General features: G+C 32.6%; 1 protein-coding gene across 2 annotated transcripts in view; it reads right to left on the reverse strand.

Annotated features, from left to right (window-relative positions):
• Positions 1-21,002, reverse strand: part of LOC143241298 (latrophilin Cirl-like) — a 121,484-nt gene that overhangs the window by 31,445 nt on the left and 69,037 nt on the right. For both annotated transcript variants that reach the window (XM_076484765.1, XM_076484766.1), the window contains exons 3-6: positions 17,196-17,388; positions 7,452-7,558; positions 5,773-6,108; positions 1,257-1,406 (exon numbers count right to left, since the gene is read on the reverse strand). In XM_076484765.1, the coding sequence (XP_076340880.1) occupies positions 1,257-1,406; positions 5,773-6,108; positions 7,452-7,558; positions 17,196-17,388 (786 nt within the window). The remainder of the gene's footprint in view (positions 1-1,256; positions 1,407-5,772; positions 6,109-7,451; positions 7,559-17,195; positions 17,389-21,002) is intronic.

The following is a 21,002-nucleotide window of genomic DNA, read 5'->3' on the forward strand; positions in this document are numbered from 1 at the left end:
ATTTCATGGTGTTCACATTTTCCCTATTAAAGGCTAAAATTTTTTTTTTTATTTTTCCTTTCCTTATTTTCACCTTTCGAAGCTCTACTCAAATAAGTGTTTGAGTCTAACAACACAAAATGTATATTTTTTCTTTATGTTCATTGGCATTAAGATTTTGGCCAGCAGTGTACAAACATTCAATTTTGCATTTTGAATTTCCGTGTTTTATGGGTTTTTTTGCGCTTTTTTACCATAACTAAATTTGGCATGGTGGTTTGTTGAGTTCACGCGGAGATGCAAGCAAATTTGTGATTTTGCATTTTGTGTTTTGCTGTGTTTATGGGCGTTTTTGCGTGTGTTTTTTTTTACAATTAGACATAAGGGAAGCTTTGTTTGTTTGTTTTGAATTTCGCGCAAAGCTACTCAAGGGCTATCTGCGCTAGCCGTCCCTAATTTAGCAGTGTAAGACTAGAGGGAGGGCAGCTAGTCATCACCACCCACCGCCAACTCTTGGGCTACTCTTTTACCAACGAATAGTGTGATTTAGCGCACATTATAACGCCCCCACGGCTGGGAGGGCGAGCATGTTTTGGTGCGACCGAGATTCGAACCCACGACCGTCGGATTACGAGTCGAACGCCTTAACACGCTTGGCCACGCTGGGCCACATAAAAGAATCAACTTTTCATATCCTAAAATAACCTTTCATTAATTATTAATTTATGGAACTTCCATCCAGGAAACGTGTACTCCAACTAGTAAATAAATGTATTTACTGATTTTTTATGTATTTTGTATCTATTCAGACTTTTAAGATTATTTTTCCAAAATGATCTTTTTATAAATCTGATCTTAATGGTTCTTTTCCATTCCCTATTTGGGTACAGATTAGTTATAATGTATCAATATTATAATATGGATATTATTTCTAACATTTCTTAATGAAGTCCAAAATTCTGCAATTCTTTAATGACAAACTTGTACAAAATTTCACATTAGGAAAATAAATCTTCCTTCGACTCTTTTTAAAGAAAACTTTGCAACTAGAAAAAAATGTTTTGCATAGCAATTTCTACACATCGTTTCGATAATATTTTGTATTATAAATTTAAACCTTAGAAACAATATAATAGTAAGACGCCTTTTCATTTTACATACATTGGTTTTTAAATTTACTATTGCTAAGGTGTGACTTAGAATGTTCATTTTGTATCACAAGTAACATATACGAAATATAAAAACTAAATTAAAGGTTACGTTATGAAGTAATCTACCTGTAGAACCACCAGGACATTGTTGTATTGCAACCTCTCCTTGACGAGTCCAGTTCCATAAAATATTTCTGGCCATTGTTGGGGCGCAAAATTCTTCTCTTTCTGAGAAACTTGGTGAAGGTTGCCAGTTATAAAATGTTGGAGTTGTTTCTATTAGTGAACAAGATAAGAGTTTATTTACTTTTATCAGCTGCTATATAATATTATGGACGTTATATAAGAACATACACATCTGACTAGTAACTGAATCGTAAATCCAGATGAATATCATAATCACACGTTAAGGTATATAAAATAACGTATAAACATAATTATGTTACAGAATAATTTCATGTGTTCTACATAAAAAGCTACAGCCAATCCTAAATGTTGAAGTTTTACGAATAGGTGTCTGTTTTCCCAGGGTATTGCCCTTGTTATCTGATGATATGATAAAAGTATCACATATTCTCATAACTCTATCTTTCACAACAGTATCTGCTTCTCCCTGTTACAGTAGTACAAATTACGGAACTGAAGAGTCTTAGCTGACTTATTCTCCTAATATTACCACTTTTCTGTAGTAGCACAGGTTTTGGAAGTTACTAACTTAATTTTGAATATTCTGAATGTAATCGTATTTTGAAACGGGAGTAACCTGATTGGATACTTTTCCAATCTGTAGGACGAATAGTCCGAACTGCGCGTTATAAAAGCGATAGTTAATTTTGTTCAGGTAATAGGGACAGTCAAAGCTCTTGTGGTGACGAATACTGTTCACTAATAAATAGTACGAACTTGGGACTAATATATCTCGATCCTAAAGGTCTCTGACCTGATTATTTCGCCAATGTATCGTACAAGGTGACTTTATGGTTTAAAATTCCAGTTATATTTCCACTTTCAATCGTTCTTTGCTGTGTGTGGTCTTTAAACGAAAATAATAGAAACCGTACATATGCTCCAAAGTTTTGAGAGAGGCCTTAGTTTATGAATTACCTTAACCTTTTCTCTCACATTGCTTTCTTAGATCTCATATTTAAAATATTAAGTTAAAGAAACTATCAAATAGGCAACTATTTCTTAAACCTAGAAACCTGTTCTCCCGTAAGAAATTAGGGTGTTAGAATTTTAAAGACAACAATAACATTCATTATGATAGCAAATTTCAGAAACAAAATTCATCTTAAATCACTTTCATATAATACAAAACGGACTTGCAACTTAAAAAGTAAACATTTTACTTATGGACTTCCTTATTTAATTCACATTTTACTCGATTATCTAGATATTTTCTTCAATGATAAGATCATGGAAAGTCCAAAACGACTTCTCATATTAAGATTCTGTTTCGTATTAAATAGTATGTTAAGTGATACTTGAGTACATTGTGTTTATGAGTTATTAAATAGACTCAAAAGCACATTATCACGCAACATTCATATTTGTATTCCCATAATGTTTAGAATACAGCTTCAAAATAATAAAGAAATTGATCTATTGCCAAGCAACAAAACATACTTAACATTTTTTTGCAATAATCTTAATAATATTAAGATCATATTTTTCTGTTAACTCGGAAAAAAAATCTGTACTTCAAAATGAAATGAACAGTTTCATTTATAACTGTTTTGTATGTACTATATTTTTTTAGGTCTTATGGTGAAATATTTATTACATATTTCAAAATAATCTACTGTCAATACTTACAAGCGGGATATTTTTCTTAAAAAAGATTTCGCTTGACATGCAACCCCCCCACACACACACACACACAAAAGAAAATTACATCTTTTAATAATCTTGGATTTTTTCATTGCCAATTCATCAGGAGATACGTGTATGAATAATTAAATTGTATGTTTCGGTAAAAGAAAATTTTCCGCATGTCATTACTTTGAGAACAATAAAAAATTCAAAAAATTATATTTGTTTTAAGGAGGATATTAATAAAAATTAAGAAACGAATTCCAAGTATTTCATCATATATTATTTCATGTTTGGTATTTTCAACACGGACGGGACCTTATGCAATACATCAAAGACTCGAAGATTCAGGTTCATTAATTTCTAACTTATTTATTATATACAAGTCTACTTTTAATGCAATAACAAAATTTACTCTCACTTCTATAACACATTCAAAGCTGAAAGTATCAAGAGTTCAATTCTTCTTTTTAGGTAATCTGAAGATGACCTATGAAGGTCGAAACGTTTTTCTCTACTTTATTTTAATAAAAGTTTTAATAACCATACCATATGTCCTGAGATACAAGTATCAAGAGTGTCCAACGACATATTGCGGGCTCAAACTTTGGACTTCTAAATACATACTACTATAGGCTGACTACAAAACCACGCCTGAATCTTTGATGGTGTAATTTCTATTTGTACTCAAAGCTCATGATCTATGCTACAATTTGTGAACAAGTTAATCCCTTGTACTAAAATTAAAACCTCAAACAACGTTTTAAATGCAGACTAAACACAAATAAAAAATCTCAAAGCATCTATCTCATTTCAAATGTACGATTTTAGAATAATGTATCTTATAAAATACAATTTGTAGAAAACGTAAACAAACACATAGAAAACGAAGTGTACTGATTTATTATTATTTATTCTTCATACCAGTACAAAACTAGAACTCTCCAGTTGCTTCCAACTTGTGAAAAAATGTATACAGAGAACTTTAACGTCAGTGTTCAGATACATCCCCACTACAAAAGGCTATTCTTGTGAAGTATGTACAATATGAACTAGGAGAAACCAGGTGGCTGCATTCAAGCAATGAAACCATTATAGATTCCACCTGAAATGTGTAATTTTTTAAGGTTAGTCTCTCTTTTGTTTGAGCAATTGCTACCAGATAGCTAACCAACTCCATGTCTGCACCGATAGTCACTGCTTTATCACTACTGGCGTTTCATTTTATATTCTTGCTTAGAGATGAAAATGTCTTAACGTTGGGCTTGTTCGTGGTTCAATAAAAAAATCCAGTAGTATTTGAAATTCGTTTGTCTTCCACGGATTGTTTCGTTGCTTTGATTCCTTTATCAGTTTAAATACTTGGTTGTTGAAATCTACGAGTGTGACATTGCCATATACAATTTTGGCGAGTGCCATTAAGTCATGAATTAAATTAAATGGATTTATCATCGAGTACGTGATGGTATTTAGCATCATTTACATCTCATTCGTCTCGTTACATACGATGTCATGCAGCTTCCTTGTGAAACATTTGAGAACGCATTACCTTCGTGGGAACAGTGTTAGTTGAGCTCTAATGGGAGATGATGGACCATCTAGACAAGACTTCTGGATTTGAAGTTAAACCCATTATGCTCTCTCTTACTTTCCTATCAAAGTTTACTGTTTGTTTTTTAAGTACTATGTATGTCCAAGTCATGTCATTGTTTCCTTTCACAAATTGCATTTTCACACCAACCTTCTCAAAATTTCCATATAATGCCTAAAATTACACCTAGTAATTTATCCCTTCATAAAAATGTAAGTTGTGTGTGTGTGTGTAGGAGGGGAGCGAATTTTAGATTTAAGCCCCCAACTAATCGTTTTGTTTCTAACATTTGATCAATACGAACATATTGGAGATTAGATTAATAGATAGATTCCACTTATAATTGAGTGTCAAAATTAGTAAATAGTAGTAGCAGTTAATTTATTCTGATACACAATTATTATTGATTTTTCTCTGGTCTCAAAGGTTCTGCATAAGTCACTAATAATTCTACAGTTCCTTTTATTTGTTTGCTCTTAAGAAGTAAGCTACAGTGTATTTATATATAACTTTATTATTCGAATAGAAGTCCGTCCTTAAGTCTTTTCAAACCAGGATTGGAGTGAAACTTAATTTTGGTTACGACGATATCTTTTTATGTTACTTTCAACCTTTTCTGATTCTTGTATACGTTAGCTGATTGTGTTTAAAGACAGACTTTTTTTCTCACTCAGTTTTAATCAACTGAAGAATTGCGCTGAAAAGTTAAACTTACGTAACACAGATAGGAAACTAGATCAGTCAAATGTAAAATGTGTTGATGCCAAGTCCATTAATTTAATGCAGAAAATTTCGAAAGTTTTAGTGAATTGAGTTTTTTGAAATCATTAATCTTATCTATTCAAAAAAACAACTTATAAAACATGTTCTGATTTTTAGAAATCTTCATTAAGTGAGTTGTTTAAAAAATCGTGAAGTTTGCTTACTAAACTTATTCCATAAAATTTTAATGTTCATTTCCTAAAACTGAAAATTCATATACTACCAACACGTACCATACATTAATATTCTTAATTTAAATGACAAAGAGCATATAACCAACAATTAAAAATAATTTTTCATGGTATTATCAAAACCGATTACTCCTCCTAGCGTGATTTGACTTTATTCATCAACCTATGCTCAGTAATAAATAATTAATATATGTGTAAAAAGTACCCAACCCATTAAGTCAATTACCTTCAACAATATAATTTGCATTACAATAGAACGAGTTCAGCTCAGCTATTCTTGTCATACCTGTATGAAGGTGAAACATTGTTTTATGCGTTGAAGTCCTATCGAGCAGTCCTGTAGATGAAGAAAAATCTCCCTTATGAACTCCTGGCGGTGAAACAGTGAACGATGGCAATGTTGCAATGTACCTTGTGGTATTGCGAAACGTTGATATCCTCGCTGATGTTGTTGTAACTGATGATACGGTAGATGGCTTTAAAGTTGTTGCAGTGGTTGTTGAAGGTTTTGAAAATGACGGTCTGTAATTGTTGTATGTCACAGGAATAATTATAGGCGGCCTAGTGGTAGTTGTAGTCGTTGTTGTAGTTGTTGTCGTGGTTGTAGAGGGTGTTGTAATTTCTAAATTAAAACGAAAATGAAATAGAAACGAGAAAAATATATTATTTTTTATTACTCGTGAGTGATATAATTATTTATTTAATAAGATTTAAACATATGTAATGTTTTTCACTGTTGACTGATCTAACCACAATTCAAACAAATAAGTAGATTTTACATAGGCCCTTTTAAGAAGCAAAAATTTAAATATTAATGTAATATACACAAAAGGTTTCATTTTGAAATTAAAACTGAAAGATTTTCTGAGTCTTACCCAGATGAATGTTCCTATAAAACGCCATAAAACATACAAATAAAAATCTTCGAACGAAAAATTTAACTTCTTTAGGCAAGTAATAAATTTGATTTGTCTTGAAATAACAAGTATTAATAATCATTTAGAACAAAATAATATGAAACTTTTTTATCAAATGTTCAAGTACATTGCAAACTAGGTACATGTCAGATTTAACATCACAAATACTCCAGTGTATTAAAGACACTTAGCCTCATATCGTACTTACCACACACCCTCAGATGTCGTACAAAAATACTGAAATAGAATATGTATGTAGAAATTCGTCATTACGAATAAAATACAATACATTCGTTCTCGATCCGTTTAAGCACACAAAACGTTATAGGAAAAACAAAATGCACACACACACACACACATAAACAGTTTCAAAATGAGTGGAAGAAGTAAACTTAGCAAGCAAAAAGCAGCCACGTCAACAACATAAATAGTTGTTACTTGGGTAAGAAAGCACATTATGCTAATATAATAACAAGTTGGAACGATACGTTTTTGGGAAGCATACCACGTGTTTCGACAGAACATCAGTCCGTTTTCTACAGAACGTTATACGTTAAATAATAGTGATAGGAACTGGTAATGACAGTTTTTATTATTTAAACGGTAATGACAGGAACTGGTAATGGACAGTTTTATGAGTATATTGATAATGACAGGAACTGATAACAGACAGTTTTTTGTCGTTGTTTGTCTTATAGCACGGATCTTGGTTTTGTTTTATTAAAGTTATATAGTAATTATTTTTTATCGCCTATATACTTTGATGTAATATATAAAATTGATACCATTGCACCAACTACACGTATAAATATATAGATGTTCATATGAACTTTCTTTATTTTTCAAATGGTCCAGTGCATTTCGAACTAGTAACGTTTTAGACATGGAATAACAAATATACCAGTGTTATCAAAGGTACCACATACCATGCTCAGATGTCATACAAAAGATGGATATACATTCTTCCGTACTTAATTAGAAAACAAGTCATTAAGAATAGATATACTTTTTATGTTTAAAACTAGAAATGTCTAAAACTTTCCTCTACCTGCAATGCATTTGTAGTGGGCTTCTAAATACTTCACCGTGTCCGGACATGGGTCACCAAAGACAGAGCTGGAGGCAGGAACACTGCAGCGTTTCTTCATATCACAACTTCAAAGAGAATATGGAGGAGAATTTATATAACTTTAGTCCAATGACCACGCATTTTTTTTCCATTGCATTGTTTGCTTTCTTTGCTTTCTTAGCCAAAAAGCGTTTACAGCTCACTAGTTGAAAACCTGGAAATATCTTGTTTGTTTTGTTTTTTTTAATTTCGCGCAAAGCTACGCGAGGGCTGTTTTTCGCTAGCCGCCCCTAATTTATTAGTGTAAATCTAGAGGGAAGGAAGCTAGTCATAACCACCCACCGCGAATTCTTGGGCTTCTCTTTTACCAACGAATAGTGGAATTAACCAAACTTTATAACGCCCACACGGCTGAAAGAGCGAGTATGTGTGATGTGACGGGAATTCGAATCCGCGATCCTCAGATTACGAATCGAACCTCTTAGCCACCTCTAACACCGGTATTCGAATAAGGATTTAAGTACATGTTATTCTGTCAAAATGGGTCTTTTCTTTCCTGGAAGTGAAAGTAATGTTTGTTTGTTTTGGATTTCGCGCAGAACTACACTAAGGCTATCTGCGCTAGCCGTACCTACTTTAGCAGTGTAAGAGTAGAGGGAAGGCAGCTAGTCATCACCACCCACCGCCAACTCTTGGGCTACTCCTTTACTAACGAATAGTAGGATTGACCGTCACTTTATAACGCCCACACTTTTGAAAGAGCGAGCATGTGTGGTGTGACTGGAATTCAAACCCACGACCCTCGGATTACCTTAACCAATTGACCATGCCGGGCCGTGAAAGTAATGACACATACTTTTAATGCAATTGTAAGTGTTTGTCAGCGAATAATGTCGGAGTGCCAGCCTGAAATAAGAAATATTTTGCACTTCATATTATTTTTGAAAAATAGTTACGCTGTGCCTGCCAACCAGTAAAGTATTTTAAAACTTGTTTCTCCTAGCTCGAATGACGTATGAATGGTGTATATAAATCTTTAAAAATATTTATTTCTGATTTAATTTAGTGCATGCGTGGGAAAAATGTTTTGAACAACTATTGCACCCCGCATGTTGCAAATAAAGATCCACGTAGAAGTCTTTACGGTGTAAAATTTGATAGTCGTCATTTTCCTTGCAGAGCACGTAAACCAAGAAAGAAAATTAATCTAAAACACAGCGTCTCTGGACAGGCAATGCCAAAAGTGGTATTGGTAAAATGCTCAAAATGCAGCTGAGAGCGAGAATACTTCGGAAACAGAGCTTATAATCTCACACACACAATCGCTGTGTGCAAGAAAAAGATGCTCTTAACAGTACGCCATCAGATTGATTTTAAAGTGAAGAATCTATTTAAGTTTTCTTTGATACTGACAACGTGAATTTTATGTTGCAACTGTTTTAAGGCTTAGCTTCCTAAACCAACACCTACTTACATTTGTAATTTACGATTATTGCAATTATATCAGTTTCATAACTATTAATCAGCGATAAATATCCGCTTTTTCGCACCGTACAAATTATACAGTTGTGTAATTATAAAACTATTTATCTAATATATGGTTAAACACTAGAAGATTTCAACCATGAAATCAGTTGAAACCTCCCAGTAGCACAGCAGTGTGTGTGCAAATTTACGACGCTAGAAACCGAGTTTCAATACCCGTGGTGGGCAGAGAACAGATAGCCCATTTTGTAGCTGTGTGGTTAATTACGAACAAACCAGTTTGGCTTTTCTTTTATTTGTTTGATATTAGCCGTTTTTTACGACTATAACTAACTTCCATATTTTTATATTATAATAAAACTGCATAATTTTTGTTTGTTCGTTACAGATATTTCCGCAAATCTACATAAAGATCAACTGCACTTACGATTTATTTCGTCCTAATTAGGTCTTTGGTCAATTTTAAAAGATATATTTTTACTGTGAATTTCTTCTCTTCGGATATGTCGATGTATAGTTTTGTTCGGAATATTCGTGCACGACTACACACCTATGATCTGCGCTAATAAGGCCTAATTCCTAATCGATAGATTATGGATAAGGCAGTTAAGTAACAACATCCATCGTCAATACTGGGTTATTTTAATCGAATATTGAGAGTTAATAAATGTGTGATGCACGATTTTACGCAACGGGACGTGAACCATAAATTCACAAATCCGGCATGCAACCACTATACCATGCCCGGTTTCATGTCGTTAATAACAGACAAATTTTGTTGTCTTTGTTTTTAGGTATTTTTATAAGTAAATTTTGATATACGTATATGTGTATAACTATACCTTATAGTATACTATAAGTATTTTTAAGGTTAGAGTCGTGGAGAAACTGGTAATAAAAATAACTTTGTAAAAAAGAAACTTAAAACACATTAAGTTACTTATAAGTAAAATAAAATAGTTTTAAAACAAACGACAGTTCGTGATCAGATGTTTTGTAAAATTGTTTATTTAGTGCTTATTTTGTTACAGGTATATTTCCAAATATTTGTTTAATACGTTAATAAGTATTCTATGAGATACATTTCTAAAAATTCTTAAGTGTTTGCATACTAATTCCATGACTCGATAGTACCTGAAATCTATATCCTATTTTATTAATAAGTTTATCTTCTAGGCAGTGTTTATAATACGTACATTCGGATGAAAGGCATTTTAATTCAATTTATTGGACACTGAACTGAAATATTAAAATAGTAAGTAAATATTTTTGTTTCCCATTTGTTACAGATACTTACTGTAATAAGAGAAATAAACAACGTGATTTTCCATTTCTTCTGAAATACAAATTGTACATACAACTATAGATATCGACAGCTACTATAATGTTAGTACTTATGAAACAAAAGTAAAGACACAACTTAAATTTGCAAAACTGAATCTGGCCCGGCATGGCCAAGCGCGTTAAGGCGTGCGACTCGTAATCTGAGAGTCGCGGGTTCGCATCCGCGTCGCGCCAAACATACTCGCCCTCCCAGCCGTGAGGGCGTTATAATGTGACGGTCAATCCCACTACTCGTTAGTAAAAGAGTAGCCCAAGAGTTGGCGGTGGGTGGTGATGACTAGCTGCCTTCCCTCTAGTCTTACACTGCTAAATTAGGGACAGCTAGCACAGATAGCCTTCGAGTAGCTTTGTGCGAAATTCCAAAACAAACAAACAAACAGAGCTGAATTGTTTCATTAGATTACACATGTTGATAATGGAACGTTCATGATCTATTCAATAGGTGATATAATAAACTGTTCTCATATTTCATCATGGGGAGTGTAGCCAACAGACTTGAGTTTGTTCGAACCAAAACGTGCTTTTGTAATGGCTTAAAACTGTCAGCTTTCATACACTTTTAATAAAATATATTTGGCTATGAATCACAAGGTAAACAAGACTTTCTGTCATTTTCAAATTCATTATTTTCGTAATCTATTAATTTAAAATAAACTTTAGGCTAATATCTACATTGTTATCATTTTCAATCATAGTTCCTCCTTTTATTTATATCGTGCTATGAAATTTTAAGCCTCATCTTCATCTTACTCCTGACATATGAGTTACCAATAAAAAAAAACTGAGGTACAATCTCAGTAAAAAATAAATTTAGGTACCGGTTTTGGAACGACAGTGTTATACTTGTTATTTCTACTAAAACAGTAGCTGAGATTTGTGTTAGCTAAGACAAATTTATAAAAACTAGCATCGCGGTTCATTTTCGATAATGAGGGAAAGAAATGATTTTGAAAGTGAATAGAAAATATTTAAAAAATTGTGATTACAGTTTTTATAAATACCCTATTCCCTAAGACATTAAAATAAGAAAAATGTATATGTTAATCATGCACCCTTATTGAGTTTAATAAAACTCATAAGTTCATATTTAAACACTACACCGACGGATAAAAAAACCAGACTAATTAGACTAGGTTAGGAGAATGTTTGCCATCAAAACATCTACCAGATTGAGCCTATTTTTACCATTCAATGGAATTGTCAAGGATGTTAGCATTAACAGTTGCTTTTTAGAAATATCATTTAGCAGCAGCATTTAAACTAAAACAAGTACCTAATGTTTCCGGAAATAACTTACTGAAATTTATAAAATAAAACATTCCAGCTTTGTTTCAAAGTTTTAATCTATAGTAGGCCTTAATCATGACCAAGTTTTTAAAGTACAGAAATACGCAATATTGTTCAAATTTTGAATCGGTAAGTAGACTTTTTACACTAACAGTTCATCAATATCGTAAACGTTTTGAAGAATAGTAAGTCTAAATTTTAAAACTCACACATATTCTAGTTTTAATGTATTCTTAAGACGGCTTGTATCAGTATTAAAACTTTAATTAAAATAAAGTACAGAACAACGTTAACCTGAAGATGACATAAGAAAGTCGAAACGTTGTTCTGTACTTTATTTTAGTTAAATATTTGATAACCATACCAGCTGTTTTGAAATATATTTTACTTCAGGTGGGTTTCACGTCATCACGAAATTCTAGTTTTACTGTTCTAGTTTTTAGTTTTAAATTACGTTTACATTTTCAAACGTTTGTAAATCAATATTAAGCCTAAAATTGTAGACTCAGAAAAATTATTCTAGAGACTACGTTTTCAGAATTTTTCAAATCAGCATTTAACTCAAGTTTTTAAATTGTCATAAAGTCCAAGTTTCAGACTTTTGCATTTTAACAACAAATAGAATTTCCAAATTCTAATAAGTAATCATTATGTATAAGTTTCCAGACTTTTTAAAGCTAACATTATATCTAAATATTCTACCCCATCTCCAAGTTTAAAAACCCAAGCAGCACATCATCATATTTACATATTTAGACTTTACGAAATCATCATTACGTCAAACTATTTTCAATGTATCCGTTTTTAAGTTAACTTAGACAAAGAGAAACATCTAAATTTTAATAACTCATAATGAGTTATGCTTAAAACCTCGATATTGAAAGCCATAGAGTTATCTCAGAACAAAGCTTCATTATTAAAAACCATTGTGTTATCTTAGAACAAAGCTTTATTACTGAAAACCATAGACTTATCTTAGAACAAAGCTTGATTATTGAAATCCACTGTGTTATCTTAGAACAAAGCTTTATTACTGAAAGCCATTGTGTTATCTTAGATTGAAGCTTGATTATTGAAAGTCATAGTCTTATCCTAGAACAAAGCTTGATTATTGAGAGCTATTGTGTTATCTTAGAACAAAGCTTGCTTACTGAAAGCCATTGCGTTACCTTAGAACAAAGCTTGATTACTGAAAGCCATTGTTTTATATTAGAACAGAGCTTTAATACTGAAAGCCCTTGTGTTATCTCAAAAAAAAAGCTTGATTATTGAAAGCCATAGTCATATCTTAGAACAAAGCTTTATTACTGAAAGCCATTGTGTTATCTTAGAACAAAGCTTGATTATTGAAAGCCATTGTGTTATTTTAGAACAAAACTTGCTTGTTGAAAGCCATTGTGTTATCTTAGAACAAAGCTTCATTATTGAAAGCCATTGTGTTATCTTAGAACAAAGCTTGACTATTAAAAGCCATTGTGTTATCTTAGAACAAAGTTTGATTATTGAAAGTCATTGTGTTATCTTAGAACAAAACTTGATTATTGAAAGCCATTGTGTTATTTTAGAACAAAGCTTGATTATTGAAAGCCATTGTGTTTTTTAGAACAAAGCTTCATTATTGAAAGCCATTGTGTTTTTTAGAACAAATCTTCATTATTGAAAGCCATTGTGTTATCTAAGAACAAAACTTGTTTATTGAAAGCCATTGTGTTATATTACAACAAAGTTTGATTATTGAAAGCCATTGTGTTATCTTAGAACAAACTTGATTATCGAAAGCTATTGTGTTATCTTAGAACAAAACTTGATTATTGAAAGCCATTGTGTTATGTTACAACAAAGTTTAATTATTGAAAGCCATTGTGTTATCTTAGAACAAAGCTTGATTATTGAAAGCTATAGTGTTATCTTAGAACAAAGGAATGTGTGAATATGGCTTCCTTTATTATAAATATTTTAAGAAAACTGAGATTAGCAAGTTATCATTATCTTCAGCGAATGAGCTTTTTTTTTTTCAAAAATGACTTACAAAATTCGACATGTTTATTTTTGGAAAGGCATTATCTTATTCTATTAAATATGCAAAAATGTCTACAATACACTTTTGATCAATAATTGCAATATAAATTTTGATTAAGATGCTATTAGAGTGATATATTATCATCAAAATCATTACCTGTATTCAACAACAGCTGAACTGAGATTAAACAATAGATTATTAATTACATGATGTGCTATTAAAGTTTAGACATTGTTTTTGAAACTTTCACAAGAGATAACTTGTTATCACGTCTACAGATAATTACGTCGTTTGTTACGTACAGTAGAGTAACTGAAGTGTATGTTTCTGCTACATTAATATGTATGTTCGTGCACTTGCAACCAGCGAAGCCTAAAATATTTATTTTGCAGTAACGAAAAGATAATTGACTTGTATATTTTAGGTACGACAAGACAAATTCATTCCTATGATATAAAGTCATCCCCCCCACTCCCATTTCATTTTTATGCACAAAAGGCATAAAATCTGAAATGCAAATGATTGTTCATTCAGGCTATCCTTGTAAATGAACATTTTGTAGTGATGGCTGTACGTTTTTACAGATAATAACATTTCATGTTAATATGGAGTACGGTCACGAATAACAAAACAGCTTGTTACTGATGTTGCATGCTTATAATCAGAGCGTTTATAAAACCTTACGTGTGTATCCTCGACCACTCCTTTAATAGAGGTGTTTCTAGGGCATCGTTAATGTATGGATTCATTTGAAGGCATACGATGTATCTCATAAAAGCATCCCACATATGCCTGTTGAGATTGAAGTCCAATGAACATTAAAAACTCTTCATTCGCGAATTCCGCTTCTGCAAAGAAGGTTTTCATTATCTCGACCCAGTAATTATGTGTATTATCAGCCATTAGTACCAACTGAATCAGCATATTGCAACTGAGGTGGTTATGAGATGTGGTCCGTATAAACGTTCTGCTGAATATAGAAATGGATACAACCATTAGTGCACATTCATTCCTAAACCATACCCTAATCAGCACCGCATGTGTCACGTTCATCTAAAAAATGGGTCTGGAGACCTGATTCCAATTTATTGCAAACGAATATACGCCTGGTATCTGGCTCCAGTGCAGTTTTTCTACATTTACGTGTAGATGATTTTCTAGACGTCTATGTTCTATGTTCTTTGCTACAGCGCAGGCGAGTTGTTCTGTGTCTAAATGAAAAGGGCATGCGCCAACCTCAGATGGCATCTGGCCTGTACGCTGGCTTTCTGAAGTCTGTTTTGAGCCATCTACAGACCGACACAGCATTCATCCGCATCTGCGACCATATGATTCACGCTCAGAATGGACATCCTATGATTGCAACTCCAGGATGGACAACTAGCGGTTGTCTATCTGTTTTATGGCTGATTACCTGTGTTGTCTGTGTGTCTGAGAATCTGCGCATTTGGCTTGAAAGCGATTATAAATTTCGTTAACACTACTTTTAAACACTTGTAGCTCATTTCCAACAGAGATACTGACATTAAATATGTACTACCCGCCCTAGCTTCTGTTGTTTCATTAATTACTTGTCTTGTAACCTGTCATATTTTGTTAGAACCCACAAAAATAGTAGGGATTTCTACATAACATATCGAACAAATACGTGTGTTATTTTTGAGTGTATGTACATAAAATAGACTGCAAAAATTAGTAAAATTTAAACATCACTTATTTCATCATCACGAACTTAAAAAACGATGACAGATGTTTTATTATCAGAAAGCAGATATAACCATAAAATTATTATTGTTATTTTACAACTACCAAATACACCATTAGATAGATCTTCGTCCTAGGCCCGACATCGCCAGATGGTTAAGGCGCTCACCTTCGAGGGTCGCGGGTTCGAATGCCGGTCACACCAAGCATGCTCGCCCTTTCAGCCTTCAAAGCGATTTAATGTGACGGTCAATCCCACTATTCGTTGGTGAAAGAGTAGTCAAAGAGTTGGCGATGGATGGTGATTGATGACTATCTTCCTTCTCTCTAGTCTTACACTTCTAAATTAGGGACGGCTAACTTAAATATCCCTCGTGTAGCTTTGCGAGAAATTCGAAAAACAAACAAATAAAATCATCGTCCAAAGTTAACTGTGGTTAACTGTGAAATGTGACAGAGGAAGCCCCACCCACAAACACAGACACGTGCAAATAATTCTGCACTTTGGCAAACCGGTAACGAATATAATTCTATCTGAAATGTTGTCGCACAAAAGACATGAAAGAGAAATTCATTAGTAACATAAGAACCAAACAATTCAGTTCGTTGTTCCAAAAATCATATAACAAATTACTTTTATAACTGCCCCTTTCCTAACAAATATGACAAGTAAGTTATCAAAATTTTAACAAATAAATTAGTTAAGGTAGAGAAACAGATTTTTCTTTAAATGGTTATAGTTAAGGGTATTTTATGTTACTACGATAAAGAGAAAAATAAGAACTGAATAATAATAGAGAATTAATTTTCACAGTATGTCACACGTTATCTAAACATCTACAAGACTTTAGGTTAATAGTGGCGAGTAAAGGACTGTACATATGAACCTAAAAATTACATACATTTTAAAACCATATGAGGACTACTTTCTGTTTCGCTCTTGCACGCAAAACTGATGCAAAAAATACATTAGATTTCTACGAGATTTCTTCTTCACTTAAATCATCGCTTTGGTGAAAGAAAGAAAGAAACAAATAAAGTAATAACAGCTACTGTTTAATCAGCTCTCTAAAATTATATGCGTCTTTAAACAACGAGACTACATGTACAATGCACAATAAACACTTGCGTTTCTTACGCACCCAGTTAATAATTTTAGGCCTCACACTTAACACCTGACAGTCTCTTCTGATCGGTGTGCATTTTACAGAATAATAAAAACTAATATAAAATCAAGAACTTTGTAAAGTGTTGAATTGTACAAACATTTTAAGCAGTTGTTACACTACAGTTATTCCTGAAATTATTCTGCAGTCTGTGTTAACTCAAATATACTGCAGGCTGTCTGGTTTCTACTGGTAAACCTATTGTTTTATTCAATATTTATTTAGTTTTTACCTTCTTGCTCACAAAACGTCTTCCGACAAAACTTTCAAGATTCTTAGCGTTCCACAAAAGTGATTCAATTTTAGTAAATATTTATTACTGAAATATGTTCATGTTTCGAGAACATAAAAGGATTTAATGATATAATATATATATGTGTTCAAAATGTCTTTTATTTTTTCACTAAAGGTGAAATTGAAACGAGAATCTGTGACGTAATGGTCTAATGCATTATTTGATAGACAATGTACCCTTTGCTGTGTAATATCGAATAACGAATTCGCCGAAGTGTCATAACTTTGTTCACATACCTAAATTAATTTAAATTACTATATTATGAAGTAAAAACAAGTAAAAAAACCTATATATTGGTATTAATATTTAAATTTTAACAAGTATACCAAGGATATTAATGACGACGATTTTAAATTCAGTTGAGATGTTTCTTATACAAATGTTAGCCTTGGAGTTCAAAGTAATAGAACTAAAGAACTCACCTCTCGTGCATGACGTGATACGATCTGAGAGATGTACATTTAACACTCCAGTCTAAGGCGCCTTGTTCGTTACAGATACTGATACTGAATCGCCCATAGTTGGCTCGGATCAACTGAATTAGGTGTCCTTCTTTACAAGTTATCTTTAAATCTCTTCCTTCACAGGCATAAACTGTTCGGTACTCCAGCCGCTCTACACCAAGAATACAAGTATATAATATGAATATACTGAAGAAGAGATGTGTCTAAATCAAATCAGGTTACGAGTGAAGAATATGAAGGTACTGAATAAGAGATATATCTAAATCAAATAAGGATACAAGTGAATAATATGAAGGTTCTGAAGAAGAGATGTGTCTAAATCAAGATATAACGATACACAAGTCTATTATTAGGTAATACGTGTGATATTGCACCACTATAACATTGATAACTGCTTATATGATACCACTTCTATTGCCCTGTTATAGATTTCCTCTACGACGATCACTCGTTTTGACTGGAAGGCTACGTTGACAGTGGTGACGAGTAGAAAAGTTATAACTGAAATGTTGTTAAATATAATCCTGTTCACGACCCTGTAAAGAGTATTTGTAATTAAAGTACAAACAGAAACGTCACGAATCTACATCAAGTCCAATGTACGTAATGTACTAAAATATATAAATCACGCAAATTATACACATGAAAACTGAAACCAATCAAGAATTCACAGTATGCCTTAAACCTTCTATCCAGTCTGTTGCTCTCATCAGTTGTCTACGAACACACTTCAAGTATGTTTAATGCAACTTATATTTACAAAACCTTACATCTGTGAGTAAAAGGGTGAATCAAGCAGAACTCGTCAGATAATTTAAACGTGTCCACTATTCCTGTCCACGTGTTCAATGGAAACACCAATTACTTTATTTTCATTGGTTGTTGTATATCTGTAGCATATATATAAATGAAGAAGTAAATTTAAACAGTAACTCAAGCGCCTTTGACGAGTTGTATTTTAATATTACTGTTTCTCTCTTACTTAAACATACCACAACTTCATTGGTGCCATAAATTCTATGAGCACATGTTGTTATGTTATATTGTTTGTAATATATTAAATACTATTTCGATTACATGTACGTAATCTGTGTCTCGCCTTCGAAATGTTTATTTATATAGCTGATGATGGAATTTGTAGATTTCGAAACGTGTGATTAAGACGTCTGTTTCCACCCAGTGTCCCTATTGAGTTAAACTATTATTGGTCTTATTGTTATGTATTTATATATATTACTGTACAAGTTTAAACGTTCTTAATAAGTTCTTAATTTTGATAAATTTGTTTTACTTTTAAGCTAAGTATTACGTTAGTCTTAGTATTTTAAAGTGCGTTGATGTTGCGAAGTTTCAACTAGTAAATATGAGAAGCATATTTCAGGACCATTTGCTGCAAGCTTTCAAAATGTGTTGTGTGACTTGTCAATTTGTAACACATTCAAATATAATACGAATAGAAGACAGCTCAAAATTAAGCAAACGTTTAGAATATAAACACATGAGTAGCAAAACAATGAGTGAAATATTTAGTATTAGATAAATTATTGGTGTTTTATAAAATATAAAAACGATCTGCATGTGAATATTCTACTTTTTAATAATAACATACATTCTGGACAGAAATATAAAATCAAACACAGTTTATTGATTTTAGTAAACTATTCACAGCAATTTATGCACCTGAAAATAACTGAATTCATCATTTCTCTTATTCATTATGTAACTACTTAGTGGATTCTTTACAGTAACAAATTATTTTGTTCAGTCATCAAATCCAAATTCACAGTTCCCACCTAGAGGTGTCTCGTTCTTGAAAAATTACCATAGCTTCAAAAGGGGATTTTCCAGGAAATTTGTTAATATATAAAACAATATATAGTTCATGCATTTACCTAATAATCATACTTTCTCCCATTTCTTGGTATTATGGTTCATGTTTGTTAGTACAGAAATCTTCATTATAGCTGTCAAAATTAACGAAGCTATAACAAAATCTGAATATTTAATTTCTTGAAGCAGAAGTATGCATTTGTTAGTAAATATATTTTTTATTTGTTCTTAATTACTAAGCTACACAATGAGCTGTCTGTCCTGTATCCACAACGAATATTTAAACCCAATTTTTAGCGTTACAAGCCCTTGTAATTGAAGCTGAGTCACTGGGGTAGGAAGAGACTTGTAAATAGAATACAACAAACATTTTGCCGCCTTTTGGTTTCTTTGACAAAAACTTCGAACCTCACTGCAATTGTCTTTGATAATTTTTGTTAGCCTTCTGGAATTAACAGAATTATAAATATAAAAAGTACAATTTGTAACCACATATAATGTGAATTCGAATAAAAAGTATTTTTTAACGTACATTGTTTAATAAACGTCATTTGTAAACAGTTTTCTTTTATGTTTTCAAAGAAAGTACTTCATTCAGCCTCACAGAAACTAGAAAATTCAAGAAGAAACTGTTTGAACAAACGACCAGCTATAAGCTTACAAAAAGATGAATAAAACTATCAGAAAATAAAAAAAGTAAATAATCGCACAGATCCAGGATTTTGTTCCTAGAGATCCTAATTGGTTTCTGCTTGGAACAAAGGTTTGTGATGTTTAAAAAGATATTTTTTTACTCGAGGTTAAAGTTAAACAAAGATTATCTATGCTAGTAGTCCTTAATTTGGAGCTGGTAAGCAAGAGGTAAGGCAGGAACTCATCAGCGTCCATTACCAACTCTATAGGATTTGACCGGCGCGCCCCCAGTGGCTCAGCGGTATGTCTGCAGACTTACAATGCTAAAAACCGGGTTTCAATACCCGTGGTGGGCAGAGCACAGATAGCCCATTGTGTAGCTTTGTGCTTAATTTAAAACAACAGCATGAAATTTGACCGTCGCTCTTATAACTCGTTCACGACCTCAAACTGCGGAGCGCGTTTGTATGGCACTGGTATGCTAACCACCAAATAGCAACCGGTCTTCTAAATAAAGACATTTTTATCGTGCAATTATAAACGAACACGACAAAGTTTTGTCATAGAAACGCAAAATAATGCCTCCGTTCAAGTGTGTTACGCGGATGGCGGGTGAAGGCAGCTCACAACTTAGTGAGGTTCGTCTAAATAAGAATGTTGTTAGAGTTGAGTTCTAATGACAGGAAGTTAACATTGTACGGCACACTTAGAGCAGTGGCAGTTGTTTTATTTTTGTCATATTGAAGTACATTACTTGTAGGTAACTACGGCTGCTCCACACGTGTCAAGGTTTGAATGAATATTGTTTTCTCTGTATTTGATTTTAATCGAATTTCATCATATCACCTAAAATTAAACGCGTAAGTCAAAATCAAACATTGTTTACGTAATTTCATTTGTTACTAAGATCATAACTTTGTTAGACATTGGCTTAAAACAGGTCTCAGGGAATGGAAGTTACATGGTCGCCATTTTAGAGCTAGTCCCCCATAAGATTCATTGACAGGTTAATCTGAACTGTCTGTTCATATAAATACATGAAGATTTTTAGTTGATTTATTTAATAGTTAGAAAGATACTCCAATAAAAGGATACACAATATGTCAACTGACTATCTAAACACAGAAATGTCTTTAGAATCACCACTTTAAAGAGAACTAATTATATTGTCATCCGAACTCAACATCACTGGCGTCGCCAAATTACCCAATGACACGTAACAAGCATCTTTATAACCTTTACTGCTTAGAAGTTTAACGGATTTTTAATCTGTGTACGTATGTGCATCCATTATATAACACA

This window comes from Tachypleus tridentatus, chromosome 2 (assembly GCF_004210375.1).
Source record: "Tachypleus tridentatus isolate NWPU-2018 chromosome 2, ASM421037v1, whole genome shotgun sequence".
Taxonomy (NCBI): domain Eukaryota; kingdom Metazoa; phylum Arthropoda; class Merostomata; order Xiphosura; family Limulidae; genus Tachypleus; species Tachypleus tridentatus.